The 21552-nt window shown below is 38.6% G+C and overlaps 1 protein-coding gene across 1 annotated transcript in view; it reads left to right on the top strand.

The window, feature by feature from the left end:
* Positions 1-919: 919 nt before the first annotated feature.
* The window catches only part of jam3b (junctional adhesion molecule 3b), a 37400-nt gene continuing 16767 nt past the window's right edge, over positions 920-21552 (top strand). Inside the window, exon 1 of the mRNA XM_066645793.1 lies at positions 920-1006. Within this exon, the coding sequence (XP_066501890.1) occupies positions 922-1006 (85 nt within the window). The 5' untranslated portion in view covers positions 920-921. The remainder of the gene's footprint in view (positions 1007-21552) is intronic.

Raw genomic sequence — 21552 nt, 5'->3', positions numbered from 1 at the left:
CAGAGAAGATTATCGACCAATAACGGTAGCTCTACAGTCAGACCATCCAATCAGAAGATTTTAAGCTACTTCACCACGCCCCCTTCTCACTCAAGCGAACCAATCGGAGTAGGGGAGGGCGGGACTAGTTTGTGAACGAAACGTTTCTCGAAGTTCTATGTAAGCTCTAGAAAAACAAAATCCCGGACGTTTGTGAAATTCCGCCCGGACATTTTTTAAGTCTAAAAAAGAGGACATGTCCGGGTAAAAGAGGACGTCTGGTCACACTACATTTGTGACATAACAAAATTAATGCAAAACTCTGATAATTGACTGAGGAAGGCTGCTGCACCTTGCTAAGTTATCAAAATCTGGACTAAAACTACAGAAACCCTTTATTTTATTATTTTATTTATTTGTGTATTTATTTATTTGTTTGGAAACAGTGAAGTCAGTTTGGTTTTCCATGGTATGAGCTCTTTACGCTGCACAGGCTGTACACGTCTCAACGGAGAGCTTGGTTCTGAACTGAATTTAAGACTTTAAGTTTAATCAGTATATCTAGTAACCGCCTAACGTCGACGAACATACCGACAAACAAATAAGTCTAATGTAAAATAGATTAACTGCACTTGTCAAACCAGGACAAAAGACGAATCATAAAATGTGTGCTTAAGGTTGAATATACAGGCTGTACCACCACTATTTTGCTGAGAAGTACTCTTTTATATGAGGATAATGCCCTAAAAAAACAAGTAGCGAGCTAGAGGATATTTCAACAGGCGGCTGTGTGCTCTGTACTTTAGCAACTGATGCTCTCTCTCTCTCTCTCTCTCTCTCTCTCTCTCTCACCGAGCTGTTTTCGCTGTCTCTCCCTCTCTGTAGGTGGGCTCTCTCTCTCTCTCTCTCTCTCTCTCTCTCTCTCTCTCTCTCACTGTGCGCATGTACCGCTACGCTCACTACATCCTTCGCTCCAAGATGGCGTTAACGCGGCTGCTTTGCGTCCTGGCTCTCCTCACCGTTCACTGTGAGTAAACACTGTTTGGATAAATGATTTTTTCTGCTTGTTTAGGAGAAACAAGGAAGGAATAGTTGGAAGTTTGTTTCTTTTTCTTGCCAGTATTTTTGTTCAGACTTCCCGCCGCTTCAAAGATAAAACTAGCAAAATGTGTGAATGGAGAAGTGTCCGTCTCTTTTCAGCCAACTAAACTATCCAGCTAACGGGCTAGCGTCCGCTCCCCAGAGAGCAGAAGTGAAGTACGGTTCACCTGGAGTACATTAAAGTGCCTTTATCTAAAGTTGTGTGTTGGGTACGTGTTTTAAAAACGGTTGGTTGTGTTTAACTTGGAGCTGGAATGCTTCGCATCGTTTACCGGACTCACATCCACTATGTGGATTTACTCGAAATAAATCCCCTCGAGCCTGTCTTTTGTCCAGTGATCCGGCCACTTACCCGCTTCTAGATAACGCGAGGCGACAGAAAGGTGGCAGTAAGAACTAGCCTTTTTGCTTTTTACAGGCTGCTATTTCTTGGAGGGGATTTTCATCATTACGAATTCGTCTCCATCCGATGTGTCTGCTTTAAAAGTTTTGAAATGATAGCCAAATCGGCAGAATATGTGTTGTGATATAAAGAACGAATAGTATTTAGTTATGGTTAGTTAGTTATTTGTACAGCAGACTGAGTGGAGACGGTAGAAGTTGTTTGAGGATTTGCTGATGCGAAAAAGCGATTTTCCACGCGTTATTTTCCCCCACCCGTTTTCCGACAAGCTCCCCTTACTGCTTTAAGATTGGCTAGGAGTTCGGACAGTTAGGAGTATGAATTACTATCCAACCAATCACAGAACAGGTTGTGTGACACCGCTAACCAATCAAAGCAAAGCACTAGAGGATTTGCCTGAATACAGGTGGAGAATAACTATGCTTTGGTTGCTGCGTGCTGAGCATTGACTGAGCGCGTGAGGAGCCGTTAGGCTTTTTGAAATGCTGAGAATTATATGTTTGGATTTCACCTGCCTTCTTCATCCGTTAGCTCTGTGCCTCAAATTAAGCTTTCTTTTATATCATCACTCTTAATCTAAACATGTCTTAACAAAGGTGTCATAACGTGTTCTTTGAACCATTTAATTCCCTAAATTACTAATTTTGCACGAGCTTGAACCTCAATTTCAGTGTTAATTTATTTAGAGGTTCAATCAAATTTTCTTCAAACACACATATCATTAGCATGGAAATTGTTCTCAAAAAATCCATTCAGATATATTTTAGGGAAGCAAACTGATTCATCTGTGCCTAATAAAACTTTTTGGCACTTACAATGTGGGCTAATTACAGTGTCTTGAAAAATTTGAAGACCATCAGCTCAGACTTCCTTGCCTAATTAAATTCAAGCAACAGCCAAATTGATGTCCAAGTTGTTCTCAGCCAAATTAGTAGCTGATGTAGCTGAGAGATTTTCATCTACAGATGGAGTGTACTGGCACTATTGTATGGGATGAGCTAAGGCTCTGTAAAATTGGTTATCTTAACTTACAGGTCGACTAGAACAATACATTTTATCCAACTTTATAAGAAGAATAGCCTTGCTTTATTAGCTGTTGTTATCTATCTATCTCTCTGTCTAGAACCTTTGTGTGGGTAGAGGTATTAACACTAGGTGGTTTGGAAATGCGTGGGCAGGAGGAGGTGTCCACTGTTTTTGGTCATTCAGCTGTACACTTTGGCTTTGGTTACACAGACTGAATTAGTGTGGTTCCTCTTAGAGTAATTGCAATCATGACATTTTACCTGATTTAAATGTTAAGAATTCTTTCAGCGTTTTTAAAATTTTTAAATTATTTGGAGTGTTTTGATGTGAAATGGTGCACTACATTGGACATTACTGCCTTGAATGTCTTTGTATTAATAGGAGCCGCAGTGTTGAAATGCCTCTGGTATAAACAAAGTACCACCTTTTTTTGTAATGTTGATATGGTTAAATTTTGGTACATCTCAGAAAATATAAAATGTTTACTTTTGGGATAATTTTTCCTTACAGTGGCTTGTATCTTGCCCAAAGGCATGGATTAAAAAATGTTTGCCGCATGTTTGATGCTATAAAAACATTCTGAATTTGTTTTAATGTTTAATTTTTAAAACCAATGTCTCTATGAAGATCAGTGGTACTCTGGAAATAATCATGTACCTTCTGTCAGGTCCTAACAATATGATGATATGCTGAAACTGGACAATGCACAATGGAACACTTTCAGCTTATTGTAAAGAGTAAGATTTCCTAGTCCATTTTTAGATAAAACAACTGGGAATTCTTGGACCAAAACTGTGACAATATACAAGTGTGGTTAACAAAACTGATAAAATTGCCTGGTATTCTCTGAAACTAAAGTGCATGTTCGATCCCTAGGCAGGGAATACAATATAATTAAATAAAATCCACCACATATTAAAAAAAAAGCCAAACAGTACAACTCAATCTCACTAGGCAATTAGTTTGTTTGGAAAAAGTGAAAGAGCTAAAAGTGTTTCCTCAAGAGTCATAGTATGTCAGCTGCCACAGTTTCAGAGCAAATGTTCTTCAGGACTCTGTGAAAAGCATGCAGGTCCTTCTGGAATACTCTAGCTGACTACACAGTGTAGTAAGTGGCAAAAAGAAATGGAAGACAGACATGAGAACTCTCTCTGACGTTGCTGTCTGTGAAAATCTCTTAAGTCTGTTTGGGTAAGACCTTGATAAAGACTTCACAGGCATGCATGTAAAACCTTTTTTTAAATGGAGGTTATGAGTGTAGCAGCCTCAACAATCTGAACTGAATAATTAGTAAAACAAGACATCCATACATATTCTATCCATGTTTACCAGGTTTGAAACATGAACATTATTTTTATGCTTCAAATCAGTGTTAACAGTGTGATTAATGATTAAAATTGGTGTGACATGCACTCACTGTATTTTTCTCTTTGGTATATGTCTATCATTGGAATCATTTAGGCCAGTTTGGTCAGTGTTAGCTCAAACATTTGGTCTTCAGAAAAAATCAGCAATTCATATTCTGAATCTGCAGAGCACCCAAAACTATATGTAACCTGGTCCCAAAAATGGCTTTCCTACCCTGCAGACACTTCAGTCTAGAGGAATGTTCCAGATGGAGGGCACCAGGGTAATCCACATGGGTACCACTACAGTCATTGTGTGATGAAACATGCTGAGTCTTCGAGCAACAGGAGAATTGTGCGTCTGGTGGCCCAACCAGAGAGTAATGGCCAGAAACAGCTGAGCGCCTGTGGGTTGAAGTGGCTGGAGGACACCACTCACACGGAGGTCACAGAAATATCCGAGGCAGCTCACCATGCCACAGGCTCTCAGCTTTGGGAACAAATGTGGAATGCTCTCCCACCGTAGATCACAGAACAAATGGAAGCCTTCAAATATGCACTAGATTAAAACACTGATTTGCACATATTATCAGGGCTTTCCTACCAATAACTTTGCAATAAGGTGGTGAAGAAAGCAGAGATTGTTTCACATGACTACAAAAGGAACAAAAAGGACACTGTCAGATTAGAATTGAAAATAAGAAAAAGCTCAATAGATACACTCCAAATTGTTTTGGAAAAATATGGAAAATTAACTGAAATTAAAAGTTGAGAATGCTTTCCTTCACCTGGGTATTCCACAAAGCAGGATCTCAATTATGCGTGTCAGACACTACAGGATTTTGAAAATCCTAACCGGTGTGGAACACCTCACACGTAATGACATTTTTACAGATTTTTTCTGTGCTTGATCATTGTCAGTCATCAGTCCACACACTAAACAATCTGCCCAGAATATAACACCACATGCTTTCAGATTGCTCATGCCCAACAGACAGCTCCAGTCCTCAAAACCTTGTGGGAGTGTCTCGCAAACTGCTACATCACAAGAGCAGATGGGAGTTTCATGCAAACTTGATGTAAACAAACACGGCATATAGCAATAAAACTCAGCTCTCATTGTTTTATGGCCTTTTATGCATGACGTTAATGTAACGTTTCACATGCGAGAGTCTGCGTCCACACTACAAGATTCAGAATCATAAATATCGAACAGTGTTTCACAAATCAGCTTGATTATCCTGTAGTGTGGGCCAGGTATTAGCCAACTAACTTAAGCCCAAACGTGAGGACTGTCCAATAGGAATCTTATTATCTCTGTTCCTACTGGACAGGCTTGTCTTTGGTCTTAAGGTATATGGCTAAACTGAGAAATCTTGCATTTTGGAATACAAATGACAAATGGATAGTAACCAGGTGTCTTTTTGGAGATGCAAGGTTTATTTCAGGCAGTGACGATAAAAAGACCAGGCAATGTTAATTGGTGTTTACTCCACAATACACTAAATACATACTTTTTGGTGAAGCTCACTGCGTATCAAGTTGAAATAGGGTTTACTTGTTGGTGAGATGAAAAGAGTTTTCATTAAGCTATGTAGGTTTTATTCTTTATTTTTTTTTGTCTTGGTAAGCAGTAACAGATGCTGGAGGGAAAGCTTAGAACTTGAACATTCATGTTGTAGGAATGGCAAGCATGTGCATTCCCCAAATGTCAATAAGATTTCCATGTGTAAAGAGGGACATTGATCAAAATAGTGCTTGACTCCTGCACTGGAATTACAAATGCATCTTCAAAGCAATATTAGGTCAGGCCTCATTCTTAGAAAAACAAGACTTTTTTGTTTGATTTTCTCACACAGTGATTTGTGCTCTTTTTCTCTTTCTGTCTCATTCTCTCCCTTTTGTATTTTTTCATATTAAATAGAATGATCATTTGGCATGTGAAAGTACTGGACATTTTTTAACAGCACATTGTCTGATTTTTTTTCTTATAAATTGTTATTTGGAAATGATACAGTCTTATCCACACATGAGTTGATAAAGTTGTTTATTTACACAATATATGATTGTGTCACGTTTACTCTCAGTCTCCACAGTCCTGCTGGTGATCTTTATCTGGTCACATGCTCCCACTGGGAGAAAGTACCAGTGTGGCATTCCTCCCAGTGTCTGCGTGGTTTTGCCAGATGCTGGTCACAATCCTACATCAATAGCTCAGTGGCCACAGGCATCAATCAAACAGCAGGATACTTTTGGTTTCATACAGAGAATTTTAATTACAGTGCAGCCGTGGAATGGCCTTGTTCATACAGTGTTTATTTAGAGATGAGTCTTTTGTTGTTTTCCAGTTAACTTGTTTCATGCACTGAATCATAGTCAGACAATTGCGATGAATTCAACCCTTATTTACAATGTAGGCACAAAGGCAATTATTGTTTCTAAAAATAGACGTGGCGGATCGTCTGTCTGCCTCTGGAATCAAACCGCTGCCCTTGCTGGGTTTCTGCTTTCCACTAATAAGCTTTGAGGTGCAATTTGAAATTGTTGTAATAGTCTGAGTTGATTATGCACGATAAGAGTCTCAAAATAGAAATAAAAATGCAGTGATGTCAGAATGCGTAAGTGGTTTTTAAGCTAATCTTTTCTAATATATTTTGAGGATAGTCAGCATATAGCAGATCTTCCGCCCCTTCACTATGATTATACAGCAAGACCAATGGCTTGCTAATATCAGTGTCGTCATCACTGGCTTTTTCCTCCCTCAAGAGGCATCTGGCATTTTCAGGCCTTGTGTTGTATGTCCCTCTCAAATGCCTGTCACCCGTACACAAAATGACAGTTAAAAAATGGCTCCCTTTTGATGATTTGAGTCCCTCACAGCAGATAGCAAGTTCTAAAGTGAATTCTCTGAAGGGCAAATGACACCAGGCTGGTGATAAAAACATACATACAAAAATATTGATAGCTATTTCAGTGTTTTAAAACAGGGATGTTAGTTAATACACATTAACTGACCAGCATTTTTCCTACTAATGCGTATTATTAAATTGGGTTTATTTAATTGCATTTAATTTAAAATAACCTCAGTGCCTATCTGAGTAGGCGAGGCTTGAAAAAAATCAAGCCTGCTGCTAAATATAGTGGTATTCAGGATATGTGATTATTAGGGTTGGGCTGACTCAAAAGTGTCCGCTGGTGTGAGTGTGGGAGTGAATGTGTGCGTGTGTGTGTGTGTCTGTGATGCCCTGTGAAGGACAGGGTGTATTCCCGCCTTGCGCCCAGTGATTCCAGGTAGGCTCTGGACCCACCGTGACCCTGAACTGGCTAAGGGTTACAAAAAATGAATGAATGAAAAGGGTTGGGCTGTATAATGATAATATAAATGTGGATGGTATCGTAAAATGAGGGTGGTGTTTATGACGTGTTTCTGTTCTGTGTCTTTAAGAACATGGCCAAATATTTTTGTGCGTTTATGTGAGCCACAGGGGAAGATAGATGAAAACAGACAAAATACTCAGAAGACCTTTCGACTTTGTGCTCACAGGTATGAGGCTTTATACTGTAATTATATGTGTTTTGAGCCTCAGTTCGCTGGAAAATTATGGGCTGTGGTGTGCTAAACCAAGTGCCAGTCTCTATATTTATTAGCATAGATCTAATGAATATGGAGATTTCAGTTCCATCAATTTTTTTTGGGCTGGGTTGTTCAGGGTGTGTTTCGGTTTCAAGCTTCTGTCTGGCGCACCTCTCAGTTCCATGGTCCATAGTCCATTTAAGGAATACGTTTTTTAATATTTCCATATATGAAAAGAAATCACTTGATATGTGCACTCATGAGCGTGTATGTGTGTGTATAAATTTTATAAATGGATTTTAACATGAACTAGACATGGAACAGTATTGTAATTGATAAATTGATGGATAATGTGTTTGGTTGGTAATAAATATTAGTCTGAATTATTTAAAAAGAAATAAATTAATAAAGAAAGCCTTGGGCCATGATAACATGATTAACTTGGAATGCTTGAGTGATGGACTGTAAATTGTGGTTGGCCTTGCCAGAGGTATTTTCATACTTTGGTACAAAGTGGAGGAAAGCTGTAAAATTTTAGATAATCAGACCTGACTTAAAAATGAGGCACTGTAAAGGATTCTCAGAAAAATGTCAACCAGCAATTTCACCAGAACTATAAAATAAACTCACCCCATGATTTATCAGCCTGGAACATGCTACTGCATTATTTTTTATCACTTTTATGACTCTTGAGTTCCAAAAAGAAACAGTCCAGCTTTCATATTGTAGCATATATTTATTTTACAATGGATGGAGCTGACGTTTCCATAAAGGTCCTGATATCAATGCGTGATTGAGGTCAGATGAGCATTAGCTTATAATGTATTCTATAAATATTTCCTAAAGTCTTGTGGTTTAGATTCAGCTGTTAGTAAAACTACTGTGCTGACAGTGACTTTCTGTCCTCTAATCTGTGATCGGCTATCTCTCTGATTGTGAGAGATAAGCAGTTGATAAGCAGAAACAAACAGAGCAACCCAACAAATCTTATTCCCTTCCACAGCACAATCAGTAAGACCTCCTTGTGTGGAAATCCACCATTAGTACCAGATTTACTCCTTGAATATAGCCTAGTGGTTAGATTGCAGTGACAGATTGAAAGCAGACCATCTGGCAAGCCTGTGATAAAGCTAACGCTTAGAGGTTTTCACACTTATTTGTAAAGAGGGTTGTGCATTTCAGTCTTTTGCGCAGCTTGAGTAGTCAACTGACAAAGCTTCAATGCTTATTTTTCTGGCTCTCTACAAACTTTCTCTCATCTCTAAAGTTAGCAACTGTTTGCCATCAGCTAATACATCGGCATTTATTAGTTCTATGAATCCTGCCACACCTAAAGCTGTCTAGATGCGGCTTCCCTTACACTAGACACTGTCTAGTTTAAAATTGGAGTATGGTGCAGTACTGTGTTATTGAAGGATTTTCATTCACCTATTTATTTGCTTTTATTATTTAAGGATTACTAGATACGTTATATTGCTCAGGAACACTTCCTCTTAATAATATTGATAAAAGCCTGATATTTAAGTTTATAATCACAAGTTAATGACTTTCCTGAATGCTGCCACTCTGTATTAATGTTTACCTTTCAAGCCCACCTCCAGTGAAAATAACATTGAAGTCTTGTGTCCCTGTGTGTCCCTGTGGTGTATGATTTATGCTAGACGTTGCCTGACCATTTCAGATTTAAAACTGCAGTGTTCCATAAACATTCAAATGGGTAAATTAAGACAGCCAGAAAACTAAGGAATCAATCCCATCAGCTTGCGGGGTAAATCTTTTGAGGGGAGAGAGAGGGAGGGATTAATCGCATTGTTATATAGGCCTCAATGAATTAATTTTGTTTGTTTGTTGGGTGGCATAGTGGCGCAGCAGTTAGTGTCGCAGTGTCACAGCTCCAGGGACCTGGAGGTTGTGGGTTCGAGTCCCGCTCCGGGTGACTGTCTGTGAGGAGTGTGGTGTGTTCTCCCCGTGTCTGCGTGGATTTTCTCCAGGTGACTGTCTGTGAGGAGTGTGGTGTGTTCTCCCTGTGTCTGCATGGGTTTCCTCCGGGTGACTGTCTGTGAGAAGTTTGCGTGTTCTCCCTGTGTCTGTGTGGGTTTCCTCCGGGTGCTCCGGTTTCCTCCCACAGTCCAAAAACACACGTTGGTAGGTGGATTGGAGACTCAAAAGTGTCCGTAGGTGTGAGTAAATGTGTGAGTGTGTTACCTTGTGAAGGACTGGCGCCCCCTCCAGGGTGTATTCCCGCCTTGCGCCCAATGATTCCAGGTAGGCTCTGGACTCACCATGACCCTGAACTGGATAAGCTGTTAGAGAGAACGAAAGTTTGTTTGAAAATGTGAAATGGCTACAATCTAAAACACAGTAGTGAAATGGTGAACAGAAATTGCTGCTAAAATTTAGCAATAGCAAAATAATTTGTATTTAACAAACCGACGGGTATTTGCAAGCCATCTAAAACCGGTAAACATTACTAGACCATGGTAAACGCAGTGAGGATTTAACATTCAGCCTAATGTTTTCTGATCCCACTCTGGTTGTTGTTTGACCCAGAGGCCATCAGCTGACTGCTGCCTTGCCCCAGACCAGAAGACGAAGACAACAGGCATGCAAATGTAAACAAAAATAGGGAAGGCATGACACCAGACTCAGTGATCATGCTACAGGGGCTAACAGCACATTGCGTATAGGCTGTATCAATCTAAGCTAAGGGTGGTGGATTGTGTGTGATTGTAAAGTGTGTTTTGTTTTTAATTAAATCCTGTTCATTTTCATTTTTATATCTGAATTTATGTCTAAAATTGAAAAGCAATGGCATTGTTATTGTTCCCACCATAATGGAAACATTAACACTATATTATTGAGCATGAAAAGGCATCCTGCAGGCTGAATTCTTCATGCTAAGGTCAGTCTGTTAAGGAGCTGCGAATTAATGCAGTTTTGTTGTTCTATGAATTTTCATAAGATTTTTTCCTCTTTATTTTCAAGCCTAGTTCTGTGATCCACAATGTAAAGCAATCCCACAAATGCTACAGGAATGCAACAAAAACTTAAAGTGAAAGAATAGCATGAAAACATCCTCCCTCTGTTAAAGTGTATCAGTCTGTAAGGATGTGGCAAGGTTCACTCAGTGCCATGTGTCAGACATGGCTCAGCTTTGTAACCATATGCTGATCGTCCTGCTGCTAATCGTGTAACTGCTTGGACTTGGTAAGAGAGTGCTTTACATGTTTGTCAGAATGCCAGACATTGGTGGGGAATTTTCTGATGGGCCAGACATTTTTGTACATATATTACATGTGGATCTTTTAATTGATAGAACTGTTTGAAAATGGAGCATGACAATGCACACTTTTCAACATAAAGCATTCAGAATTGTTTTAACAATCACATGGTGGTTTATGTTACCTGAACTTGTCTGTGAGAAGCTTTGTAGCATTAACTTATCTTTGTTGTGCATCTTTTCACAGACAGCCCAAAGTAGCCATATTAGTCATATAATGTGTTTATGTAATGGATGTTATCAGGTTTCCAAAGTTAACTTTTAAGGAGGTGGTCCAGATTTATTGTATTTCCTGTGGAAAATGACCCACAAACACTGCCTCTGTCTCTTAATTGCATCATAAGTAAAACACTGTAATGTATGCTTTAGGCCAAAGTAGAAAACATAATCATATAGATTTTTATAATGTATGAAATAAAAAGTTAGTAAGTCTAGTAAATGACTAACAAAGAAGGAAAACATGGAGGAAGGGAGGCAAGATCAGATTGTTCTGGATTTAATAAAACGATAGTATATTTGAATTCAGAAAGTCAACTTTAATCATGAGCATAACAATTAGATTAGCATCTAAATTCAAAACTATACGATGAAATTTGACTTTAATTCATAGAATATTTGGCCAAATATTTAAAGAAAATAATATTACTGAATCGATTAATTGCAGATAACAAAAGGAACATTTAACTAACGAGCCTTTTTCTCAGAATTGTGTGTGCTATCTTTTAGGTATGGGCAATTAATCAAAAATTAATTGAAATCAACATTCAGAACAATCAACAATCGACATAATCTTGTCTATAACGATTATATCAATTATTTATAACTGTTTTTTGTTTTTAATTATTATTCTGTTATGTCCCCACTGAGTGGTCATGTACTGTCCCTTTAAAACCACACTACTAACTAAGCTGTAGTCATGTGATTCTGCCCCTCTCTGCCACATGGAAACAACCTAAACACTCAAGCAGACAGTACCAAAAAAAGACACCACCGTCAGTGGTTTGGACGTATTTTGTTTTGTTTATAATTAATACGACATTGAACAAAAAGTTTTAGTGACCAAAGCTTTCTGACCTTGTATGTTGTAAATCATTTGAATTAAAATTTGGTCTATATGAAATTTCCTGAATGCAGGGATCCAAAGCTAATTTTATTTTATTAGGTCATAGTTTTGGATTCTGAAAATGTATATAGATATGTTTAATGTTAGATATTCTTCCACATTGTGAGTTTAAATGTGCAATTTAATAACTATAGACTAATCTAAACAAGATCTGTGTCATGGTGCCTTGAAGTTTAATGTAATTGTTTTAATATTCTTGTTTATATTTATAAACATATTCATATAATATATCAATATTATTTTTACACATATGGACACTATAGAATGAGATAGTAAGATAAAAAATATGCCTCTCCTGTGTCATATTTTTTTTTTGTAATTTATTCAGTGTTTTTGAAGGTGGCCAATATGACACTTCTTAGATACCGGAGAGACATTAAGTGAGCTTTCTCCACGCGCGCTTAACAATTTTGAGTTTTAAACTTTAAAATTGCTACCTGAAGAACACGGGGTTTTACTCAAGTAAATTTAAAACAGTGGATGATGTGTGATTTCTTTGTAAAGCAAAGAAAAAAAGTCTTTGGGAAAACAAACAAACAAAAAAAATCATTTGGGGGAAAAATATCATTCTCCTGGAAATGGCTTGTAATGCAGCACAAATGTGGGATTGTCACATTAACAGTGTTAGACCTTGCAGGACTTTAATGGTGAGAGTTTGCCCATAGCACAGGTTTGAACTGGCCCCTCAGACATGTGACTTATGCACTGCTCTTGTTGCTCTGTGGACTTAACAATAAAGAGTACACAGATGTGTGGCTTTTGAAATATTAACAGCATAAAACATTGCAGAGAGACTAGAACTGACAAATAATTTATGGAGAAAATAAAGAAGAATAGGAAGCTACATGCACACAATGCCTTTTAGCTACATCCCGAAGAGGCTGGAGCTCACATGGGCACTGATATTTGTCCATTTGAAACAAATGTTTCTTGTCCTTGTAGTGGAAGAAAAAAAAACGTTTTTGTGTTGTCATCTGCTCTGGTTTAAACTGGAGCAATGATCTTATAGTTTTTGCTCATTTTTGATATATTCGCTTGGATTTTCATTTTTTTTTCATTTTTCATTTTCAAAGTCCCCTGGACAGTGTGCTACAAATTCTCTTGCGAGGTCATTCATGCGAATCTGACCAACCATGCAGCTTTATTTCATATCACCAACACTCAGGATCATCCCCCATATGTATGTGGGCAATAGCCCATGGCTGGAGGGAGAATATTCTCGCTAGTCAAAGGCTCTCCGTGCACTGGGAATGACAAGCTCGTAATGCCAAGCCTGTGTCAAGGACCCAGATGTGAGGGAAAGGTGCTTTACTCAATGTAGGTTAAAGCAGTGAAGCCCACACAAAACTTCCTCTGTGTGCCGTTTGTCAGAGTTGGTTGTGTGTTGGGTGGTCATGTAAGCAAAGAGACATCATTTGGCTGGCTCTTATCATGGGTGGGGTTAATTACCATGTGCAGCTGCAAAGATTCTGTCCAAAATTGGACTGAACTGTTGGTAATGGGCTTACCCAGCGTCCCAGATATTCGTAGCTGTCATGGGAATACTTTTCTGTCCTGTAAACTCACTTCATTGTAGTTTACATTATGTTCTCTGAGGGCCACAGATGCTTAGAATAGAACAGATACATCAGCCAGAATAAATGTCTCCATATTAACACTTGTATTAAAGACGTACTGTTGAAGTTTTCAAAAGTACACATGTATTTTGTGTCCAAACAAGTTCCTAAGCGTTTCTGTGTAACATATAGTTATAATTAAAAATGATCAATGATGAAATTATGATAAATGCTGCATGGTATTTAAAATGACAATTGACATTCTATCTAAAAACTAATAATAATTAAGTATCAATAGGTTACATTTATGATTGCTAACACAAATCTTTAAAGGAACACTGTATGATTTTGTAATTTTGCTCCTTGAGTTCCCCCTACACTTTCATTGTTACAACACTGTACTAAAACCAAGGAGAAGGGGGGGGGGGAGGGAAGGGAGTGGTTTTCTACCCTCCTCCAAAAGTTACATAATGCAGTTTCTGCAGTGCTGAGCACAGAGAAGCAATACCAGAGGCTCTGTTCTCCCTATTACAGCTCAGTGAAGCATCACAATTATTCTGAAGCTGTGATTTAAAAGTACAAATATTACATAGTGTTCCTTTAAATCATAGAAACCAAAATCACATGCTTTTGTGGAGCATTTTCCTTGATGGAATTCAAAACAAATGAAGGACAAATTAATTATTCTCGCTTGACACTTTCTAAGTACTTCATTTTTTGTTTGTTTGTTTGTTTATTGTTGTTATTTTTATTTTAAAAGAACATTTTTAACACTACACAACAGTTACCATAAAATGACAAAAGGGTGGGAGAAGGTTTGAATTTCGAATAACAATTATGCCTTAAATAAAATGCTTTAAAACTTATTTGTACACCTAATAACATAGCTTTGCAAGTTTACGTTACATTTTAACACTTTTTACATTTTAGTAAGTCTTTACCAAACTAACAAATATTTCAGTTTCTGGACCAAGCTATAAGCAAAAAATAGATCCAGTTGTGCTATTGCTGCTTTCTTTTCCACATGCTTAACAGCATGTAAGTCATAAGTATTTGATAGTGGTAAAGAGAAATATAATCGCCTGCAATAAATAAACATCAAAATGCTTGAATTTCACTGACCTGTTTAAACTTAAACAGGGTTTTACTGTATTTTTACATATTACATATTTTCTATGTCATAATTTAATGTACTTTAACAAAGAGCTTAATGGTGATTGTAGTATTTAATTTATGGCACGTCAAAGGGTTACTTGAGGACTTGCATACCCAGGCACTTCCTGCAATCATGTGCATGATGATGGGCTCAAGCCTCAGTCTAACAAACAAAAAAGCAATTAAAGTGATTTATTGTTGCTTGATATTCTTTTATGTTCTAGAATTTTCCCCTTGTTGAATGTGATGGATCTGTAATCTACAGTCTAAATCACAGCTCACTCTTGGGCTTCAGAGACACAGATGCAATACAGAAATGTCACAATAAATCACTTAGGAATTTTATTGATTTTTCAGCATGTTTAATGTTGCTTCTGTTGTCAATAGCTTTTCCCCCATGACATGATTTGAAATGGCAGGGTAACGGGTTCAGAAGTGGAAAAGCAGTTAAGACCACAGTCCAGCCCTGTGCCTGAGAAAAAAATCAAACAGCTTTATAAATCCCTAATGATGACTTTAAACTAAGCCTGAGCTAAGCAAGCCTCCGAAGATGCGGAGATGAGATTTTAATGAACATGGTAACGAACAAATTCCGAGGGCCATTAGTGTGAGTAAAGTATAGTGCTCTGTCAGGCACCATAAGCTCATGTGGTCTCCTGCTGACGTTGCATCACAGCACCAGTCTGCTTTTTTCCTCTGCTTTCTGGAATGTCCACATTTGCTTTAGATGCCCACAGGACGGATGACATCGAGCAGGCTTTTTAGCCGACTGAGGGGGCGCAAAGCATTTCCCATACAAGGGGGGATCCTCCACAGCAGGTGATGGAGGGGTTCCTGTCTGTGGGGAGGTCTGTGATAGGGTAGGACTCCAATGATTCCCCTTCCCTGACGCCCACATCTCTCCCACCTGTTCCACAGAAACATTCGCTCTCAGGCTTGTCAGACAGCTTATGTTGACTATTTGAGTCTGGAGTCTGCCTCTGAGAATGTTGTGTTCCCGCCCACTTCATACTTTCATACTCTGTTATTAGTTTCAGGTGAATGTGTGCTCTCTTTATGAATTCTTAGGCATTAGTAGGCATATTTTAGTCTCCTGATGCTCTCTTACAATAAGAGTCAGACACACCAGTTTTTTCATTATTAGTTTTTTTTAATATCTAATATATAAACTAATGCTTGGAATGTAAATGTAAGGAAGGATATTAAAGATGGTAATAATCCAGGCAATCGAAAATGAAATGATTAACAAGGTAATGACCTGCCCAGCTAATTTTGTCCCAGATGCTGAAACTGATGGCTGGTAAACAGTGAAAGTTGCTACACTTTTAGTAATCTGATCTTGTCCTGGGGAAAGCTGGAGGGAGGAATGTCACTTTGTTTGGTCAGTGACCTTTCACCCATAACATCTGTCAAAACACTGAATCACATGTTTTATTTTGCACCACAGCTGTATTGACCACCAGCTTTGGCTCATTCTTGACTCATATGCAACTCGGTAAGGACAGATGAATCAGAATGACCTCAGAATAACTTGGAGTTGATGTTCACACACGTGTTAGTAAGGCATTCTGGACTACATGTTTTGTAATTCAGAAACTCCATTCAGAGTCTTGTGTAGTCCAGGATTAGGTGTAACCTCAGTCTGGGAAGCTGGCCTGTACGGCGTACACATATTATTTCTTCAAAGCATTGAACTTTGTTTTGTGAATGTTCAGTGTTGGTAATATTTGGTGAGTAGTGTCAAATTCAAAAGCTACATTTATACGATTTCAAAACATATGTTATGTATAATGTTTACAGCAGAAAGAGTGTAGGGGCTGGTAGTTCTCACAATAATACATTACTGCTCCTGATATAAAGCACTTTGTAGAGAGCAGCTGTATCTGACTGTTGCTGTAGAGCCTGGGGTAAACTTCACCGGCATTTGTGTCATTTGCAAATGAAAAGAGGGCTGGCCACATAAGTGCAGGCTTTTTTTCAGCTATAGGAAGCGATTCAGTGGGAAAGGATTATAGTTCTTTAAGCATTAAAATGCATGTGCATCACTGTATTTACATAAAAAAGATTAGCAAGCATGTTATTGTGGTTAATGTGTTTATCATGTAGCTAGGGTTGTGTTCCAGATTTGAAAATGTTTGCTGTTAATAAGTCACACAAAATTATTAAAGGGGGAAAATGTTTTTGTTGTTTTTTGTTTTGTTTAGTTTTTTCTATGTGGTAGGCACATACTCACTAAAACTATCTCTGAGCAGCTTTACTCTAGAACTACTGCCTTCACAACACATTCAACTGGTGTAACTACTAAGGAGAGTTTCAGCACACAAGATAGCTTTTGTTCAAACTTGCAGACAAAAGGCAATTAATGAGCGCTGCTATGGGGGGCCGGTGCAGCACAAAAGACAATGCGAACTGAGGGATTTGTGCTTGTCCTGCTGTTTTGGGTCTGACGGTATCTCAGTGAGCATGCTGAATGCAACAGTTCAGCCTGTTTATTCTGAGTTTATGAGCTTCCTGCTGCTGGCTCAGTAACTGGCGACTGAAGCTTACTGTTTTGCTCAAGTGCTCAACTTAATATTCTTCTCTCCATCAATGGTTGTGATCAGTATTTATTTATTAATTTATTTATTGAATGACTGAAAATGAACACTTTTAGAAAATTAGAACCTGGACAAACCTTGAGAAATTCTACCCCAAACACATTTGATGCTTTTGAACACATTCAATCGCTCATGTCAGTCACATTAGGCCAGTTTCAGGGGGAGCTCTTGTCTCCTACTCCATTCTGGGGCATCCCTTTTAAGCAGGAAGTGAGGGGGATTATAGGTACACCCCCACTATATCAACAAGTCTCCACCAACCATGTGGCGCTATTATTCAGCTGTCAGATAAACCTTACCTCACAGGTCCACTACACAATCTATACCGCCAACAATGGATACTGTCTGCCAATGCTGTGGTTTTAGGTCTAAAGGCAAAGAGAGTGTTATTGATCAATCGCTGCACAATAAAAACAAACAAAAAAAACTTTGTATGTCATTGTTGCTGGGTTGTCAGTTTTAGATCACTGCTCCATCTATCATTTCCTCCAGTCTTAATAAATATGAACTCAGTCTTTGTCAGGTAAGCAAATGGGATGTTTCACAGTAGAGAAAACAAAACTGTATTGCTTTGGCCATGACTGAACAGAAGAGAACGTTTAGGCTCCAGGGAACCTAAATCCGTGTTTTCCTTCTAAGTAGGTTAATCTGCCTCTTGTGGGCACATAATATACATACAAAAAGTATGTCATGTGAACAACTTTCCAGTGCGTAATGAATGTCATATATTTTGGTCTGCTAAATGACATATAAAATTTTGCTTATAATAACTTAGTCGGTATTAATCTTGAGGCACATGCGTATAGAGTTATTAGGCTGATGTAATATGTCTGACCACACAGCTTTAATAAAACTGTATGGTTTCTCTGTGTTTGAACTGGAAATGCATATCAGCTAAAACCTGATCACCAAGTTAGATCATCTGTCGACTTGTTGTTTGTCTGCCTTTTCATTTGTTAAACCAGCCACACTGACATTCCTTGGATGCATGTCCAGGAGAAAAGTGAATAATAAATTTACACTCTTTAAGATGCCACTGTATAAAAGCTTTGTGATGTTTTTAGTCATAGACACAGCAGGGCTACAACATGACGTGTAAAAGCCATTACACTCACTGGTCCCTGCTTGCATGGTTGTGTTTAATTCTGCTTCAGTGGTCTAGCAGAGTGCGAGTGTTTCACTGAGTCTTGAACTGTTGGGACCACACCACGAAAGTTCTCACATAAGAACTTTTTTAAGCAGTGTTTTAGAATTTGTCATATTTTACACTTCAAAACATTATATTTCACACTGTCTCCTGGGAATAGTCATAGAATAAGGACTTAGAATAGATTTGTTGAAATATACAAAATTAGTATAAATTTCACTGCAAACAAGTGTGTTTATGTAAAGGAGATTCATGATGTGATGTAATGCGTTTTTAACACCTCATTTTCTCCACTCTGCTTGAGGTTGTTTCCCAATATCTTTGTTTATTATTAGAACAAAATATTTTCTAGAGCTGTGTCGCTGACGAAAGTGTATTAACCCATCATATGAGTTTTTACATTCTCTAATCCGTCACTGGAAAGAGGTCATCAGAAAAAAAAGAACCTGTCTGATTCCTGCTGTTGAATGATATACTCAATGACCAAAAAAAGGAAGTATTTATCTGTAAAGTGCAGTCGCTTATTTTCCACAGCACTTGGAAAAGGCTCTGGTGCAAATTGCATTCCTAATTAGGATTAAGGAAGAGGTCAGTCTGCTTGGACGAGAATGTGAGGCATTTGCAGTGAGCACGGCTGATGCCATCTGTGCTGAGAGCAGTGAGCAGCTAATTCTGGCAACAAGAGCAGTGCGATTTACAGATTTCTGTGGCAGTAGCTTCGTGGCTAGTACTATATGCTGTGTTCAGCGATGAACAATGATCTGTTCTGAATTAGGCAGTGTTATTGACAGAAAAGGCTACATTTATTTTCATAGCCTAAATATCAGGGTTTTTAAAGCATTAAATACTTTATCTGGTTGGTTTCTTTGACAAGTGGCTCTGTCACTGCCGTCCCCAGGCGGGGAGGTAGGAAAATGAGCCATAATTTGATCTTATTAAGGGGGTTGGTTCATGCTCCCAGCCTGAATATGGCAAGGTAAAAGATGTACTCCTCTGACTTACCTACAACTGCAACCAATTAGTAGGCTGTGCAGGCTCTGTCTGCCATTGACAGCTGCTATAAATAGCAGAAGCTTCAAACCTGTTCTCACTCCTCCTGAAGAATATCTCGCAGGCATGTTGCCTCCAGTGGTCAATCATATCATCACTTACTCACCCTGACGCAGGATTCAATTACGCTACTGATGCTGAAGCTGTCAATTAACCTCATCGTAAATCATATTTGTTGTGAGATTTCTGATACCTATATGTGAAAAATCTTACCCCTTGTTGCACAATTTCGTTTTTGATCATAAGAAAACAGGTGTAGAAATTATCTTCAAATTTTTGTCAAATCAATTTAATGCCTTTCTTTATCCAGTTCTGTCCTCTTGCTGTTTTATTTATTATTTTAATATTTTTACTCAGATACTGATAGTCTTTGCCTCAAAATTTACCGACAACGTTTGTTTGGGGGAAGTGGTTTAGTTCACTCCCAGAATCAACACGTTCAGCCACTGTCTAAAACTGTGTCACAAAACAAAGATACTATATTCATGAGAGTGAACGTGTTAACAATGTGACACCGAACAAGTGGTCTATTTTTTACTGGAAAATGGAGCAGTCTTACCAAGCCTGGGTCAGGTCGTGTCAGCTGCATGTGGAATGTGGGGCAATAGCCTACTCTGTTCGGTAACTTTCTGATTTATATTTAATTTCCTGTTTTACGGTTTTGTGATATTTGTTGTGCATCAGTCTAGAGAAGGTTTTCTCGTATTTGACAAGGGCGATTAACCCCTTACCCTGAAACCTTTATTTTATAGTTTAGTTGTTTCTCTGTAACAGATTTAAATGATGCGTTAAGTACTGTGAGACTGTTTAAGTGTGGCTTCTTGCAGTTCAAGAGGTTAACTCACAGCTGACTAGTCAGGAGTTGACCTTTGCTGAAAGCCTGTTGCTGTACAGCAGGTCAGTTAAGCTGTAGTGGACATGAGGTGTGCTTTGAGACTTGATGGCTCTCTTGGCTGTTCCTGCAAGCTCAAGTTGACTGGAGGACAAGTGGAACCGGGCCTGCTGTGGACCATAACGCTGACACAAAGTGACATGTTCCCAGGCATTCTGTGACACCGCTGCCCCCCTCTCATGGGCTCGGATCGAGCTTAGTCTTTGACCTGGATAGATCAGAGGCCTTCGATTGAAGCCACTCTCCTAGGGCTCGCCGTGGAGGGAGAGAGAGCCTATTGCATATTTGTGAATCCAGACGGTGCAATTGCAGCAGGAGAGCCTCCAGCCAAAAGTGAGCTGCGTCACAGAAGCCCAATTTAGATGCTATGCAAATGAGCATTGCTGCACGTGGCCCTCTTCCTCAACTGATTAGCCCTTGTTTAATTAATTCCGAGAACCAACAAAACACAGGTTTATATCCTAATTAAAGTTCCTGTCAGCACAGTTGGAAGAGAGTTGCACTTAAAACGAATATGCCACCTTGTCTTCTGCTCTCTCTTTGAAGTTAAGCTTAGTGACATTTGCTCAGCAGCTGAAGGAATATCTGAGGTATTTTCTTTGTGAGGATTGCCTTATCTTTGTGGAGCGTGGCTATTTTTAGGCAATCTGGAGTGAGAAAGAACTACAAAGCAATCCCATTCATTTCCATTTTGTTTTGCCATCCCTGTCCATTTACACTGCAAAAAAAGATGAGAAGCCTTTAGCAGCCTTTGTGTTATTAAGATGACATTATCAGCGCGTTGGGAATAGTTGCTCAATGGTATTGCCATTTTTTTTCCTTGTCGGCTTAATGAAAACCAGACAGAGTACAAAGAGTTGCTAATAGTGCTATGACTGTGCTTAGATAACAAAGGTGCTTTATTCTCTGCAACACTTTCATTACACACTGTCTTTTCCAAAGATCCACCCACTGCACAAATGTTATTTTGGATGTGAGTTTCACAGAAACATGGTTCCACAGTAAAGAGTTTTCTTGAGCCCTTTTACCTACCATTCAAAAAGATCTTAATTTTGTTTAATGTCCAGTTAAAATGGTATTAAAGATTCATTTTTCAGCATAAAAAAATCCCCAAAACATTGGAACTTAACATTTTGGGTTCTGTTCCAATACAAATAATCATTTCTGTTTAAATAACGTAGACCTAGGTGATCAAACTGAATGTGTTTCTAATGTTTTTCTAATGTTTCAGATGTTTTGAAACTTTTGTGAGCAAATTTAAAGTGTAAATAACTAATAGTGGCCATTAGGATTGGGCGATATGGCCCTAAAATAATATCACGA

The sequence above is a fragment of the Hoplias malabaricus genome, chromosome 15 (genome assembly GCF_029633855.1).
Source record: "Hoplias malabaricus isolate fHopMal1 chromosome 15, fHopMal1.hap1, whole genome shotgun sequence".
In the NCBI taxonomy this organism is placed as follows: Eukaryota; Metazoa; Chordata; class Actinopteri; order Characiformes; family Erythrinidae; genus Hoplias; species Hoplias malabaricus.
Note: the sequence above shows the minus strand (reverse complement) of the source record. Positions and strands in the feature narration are given on the sequence as shown.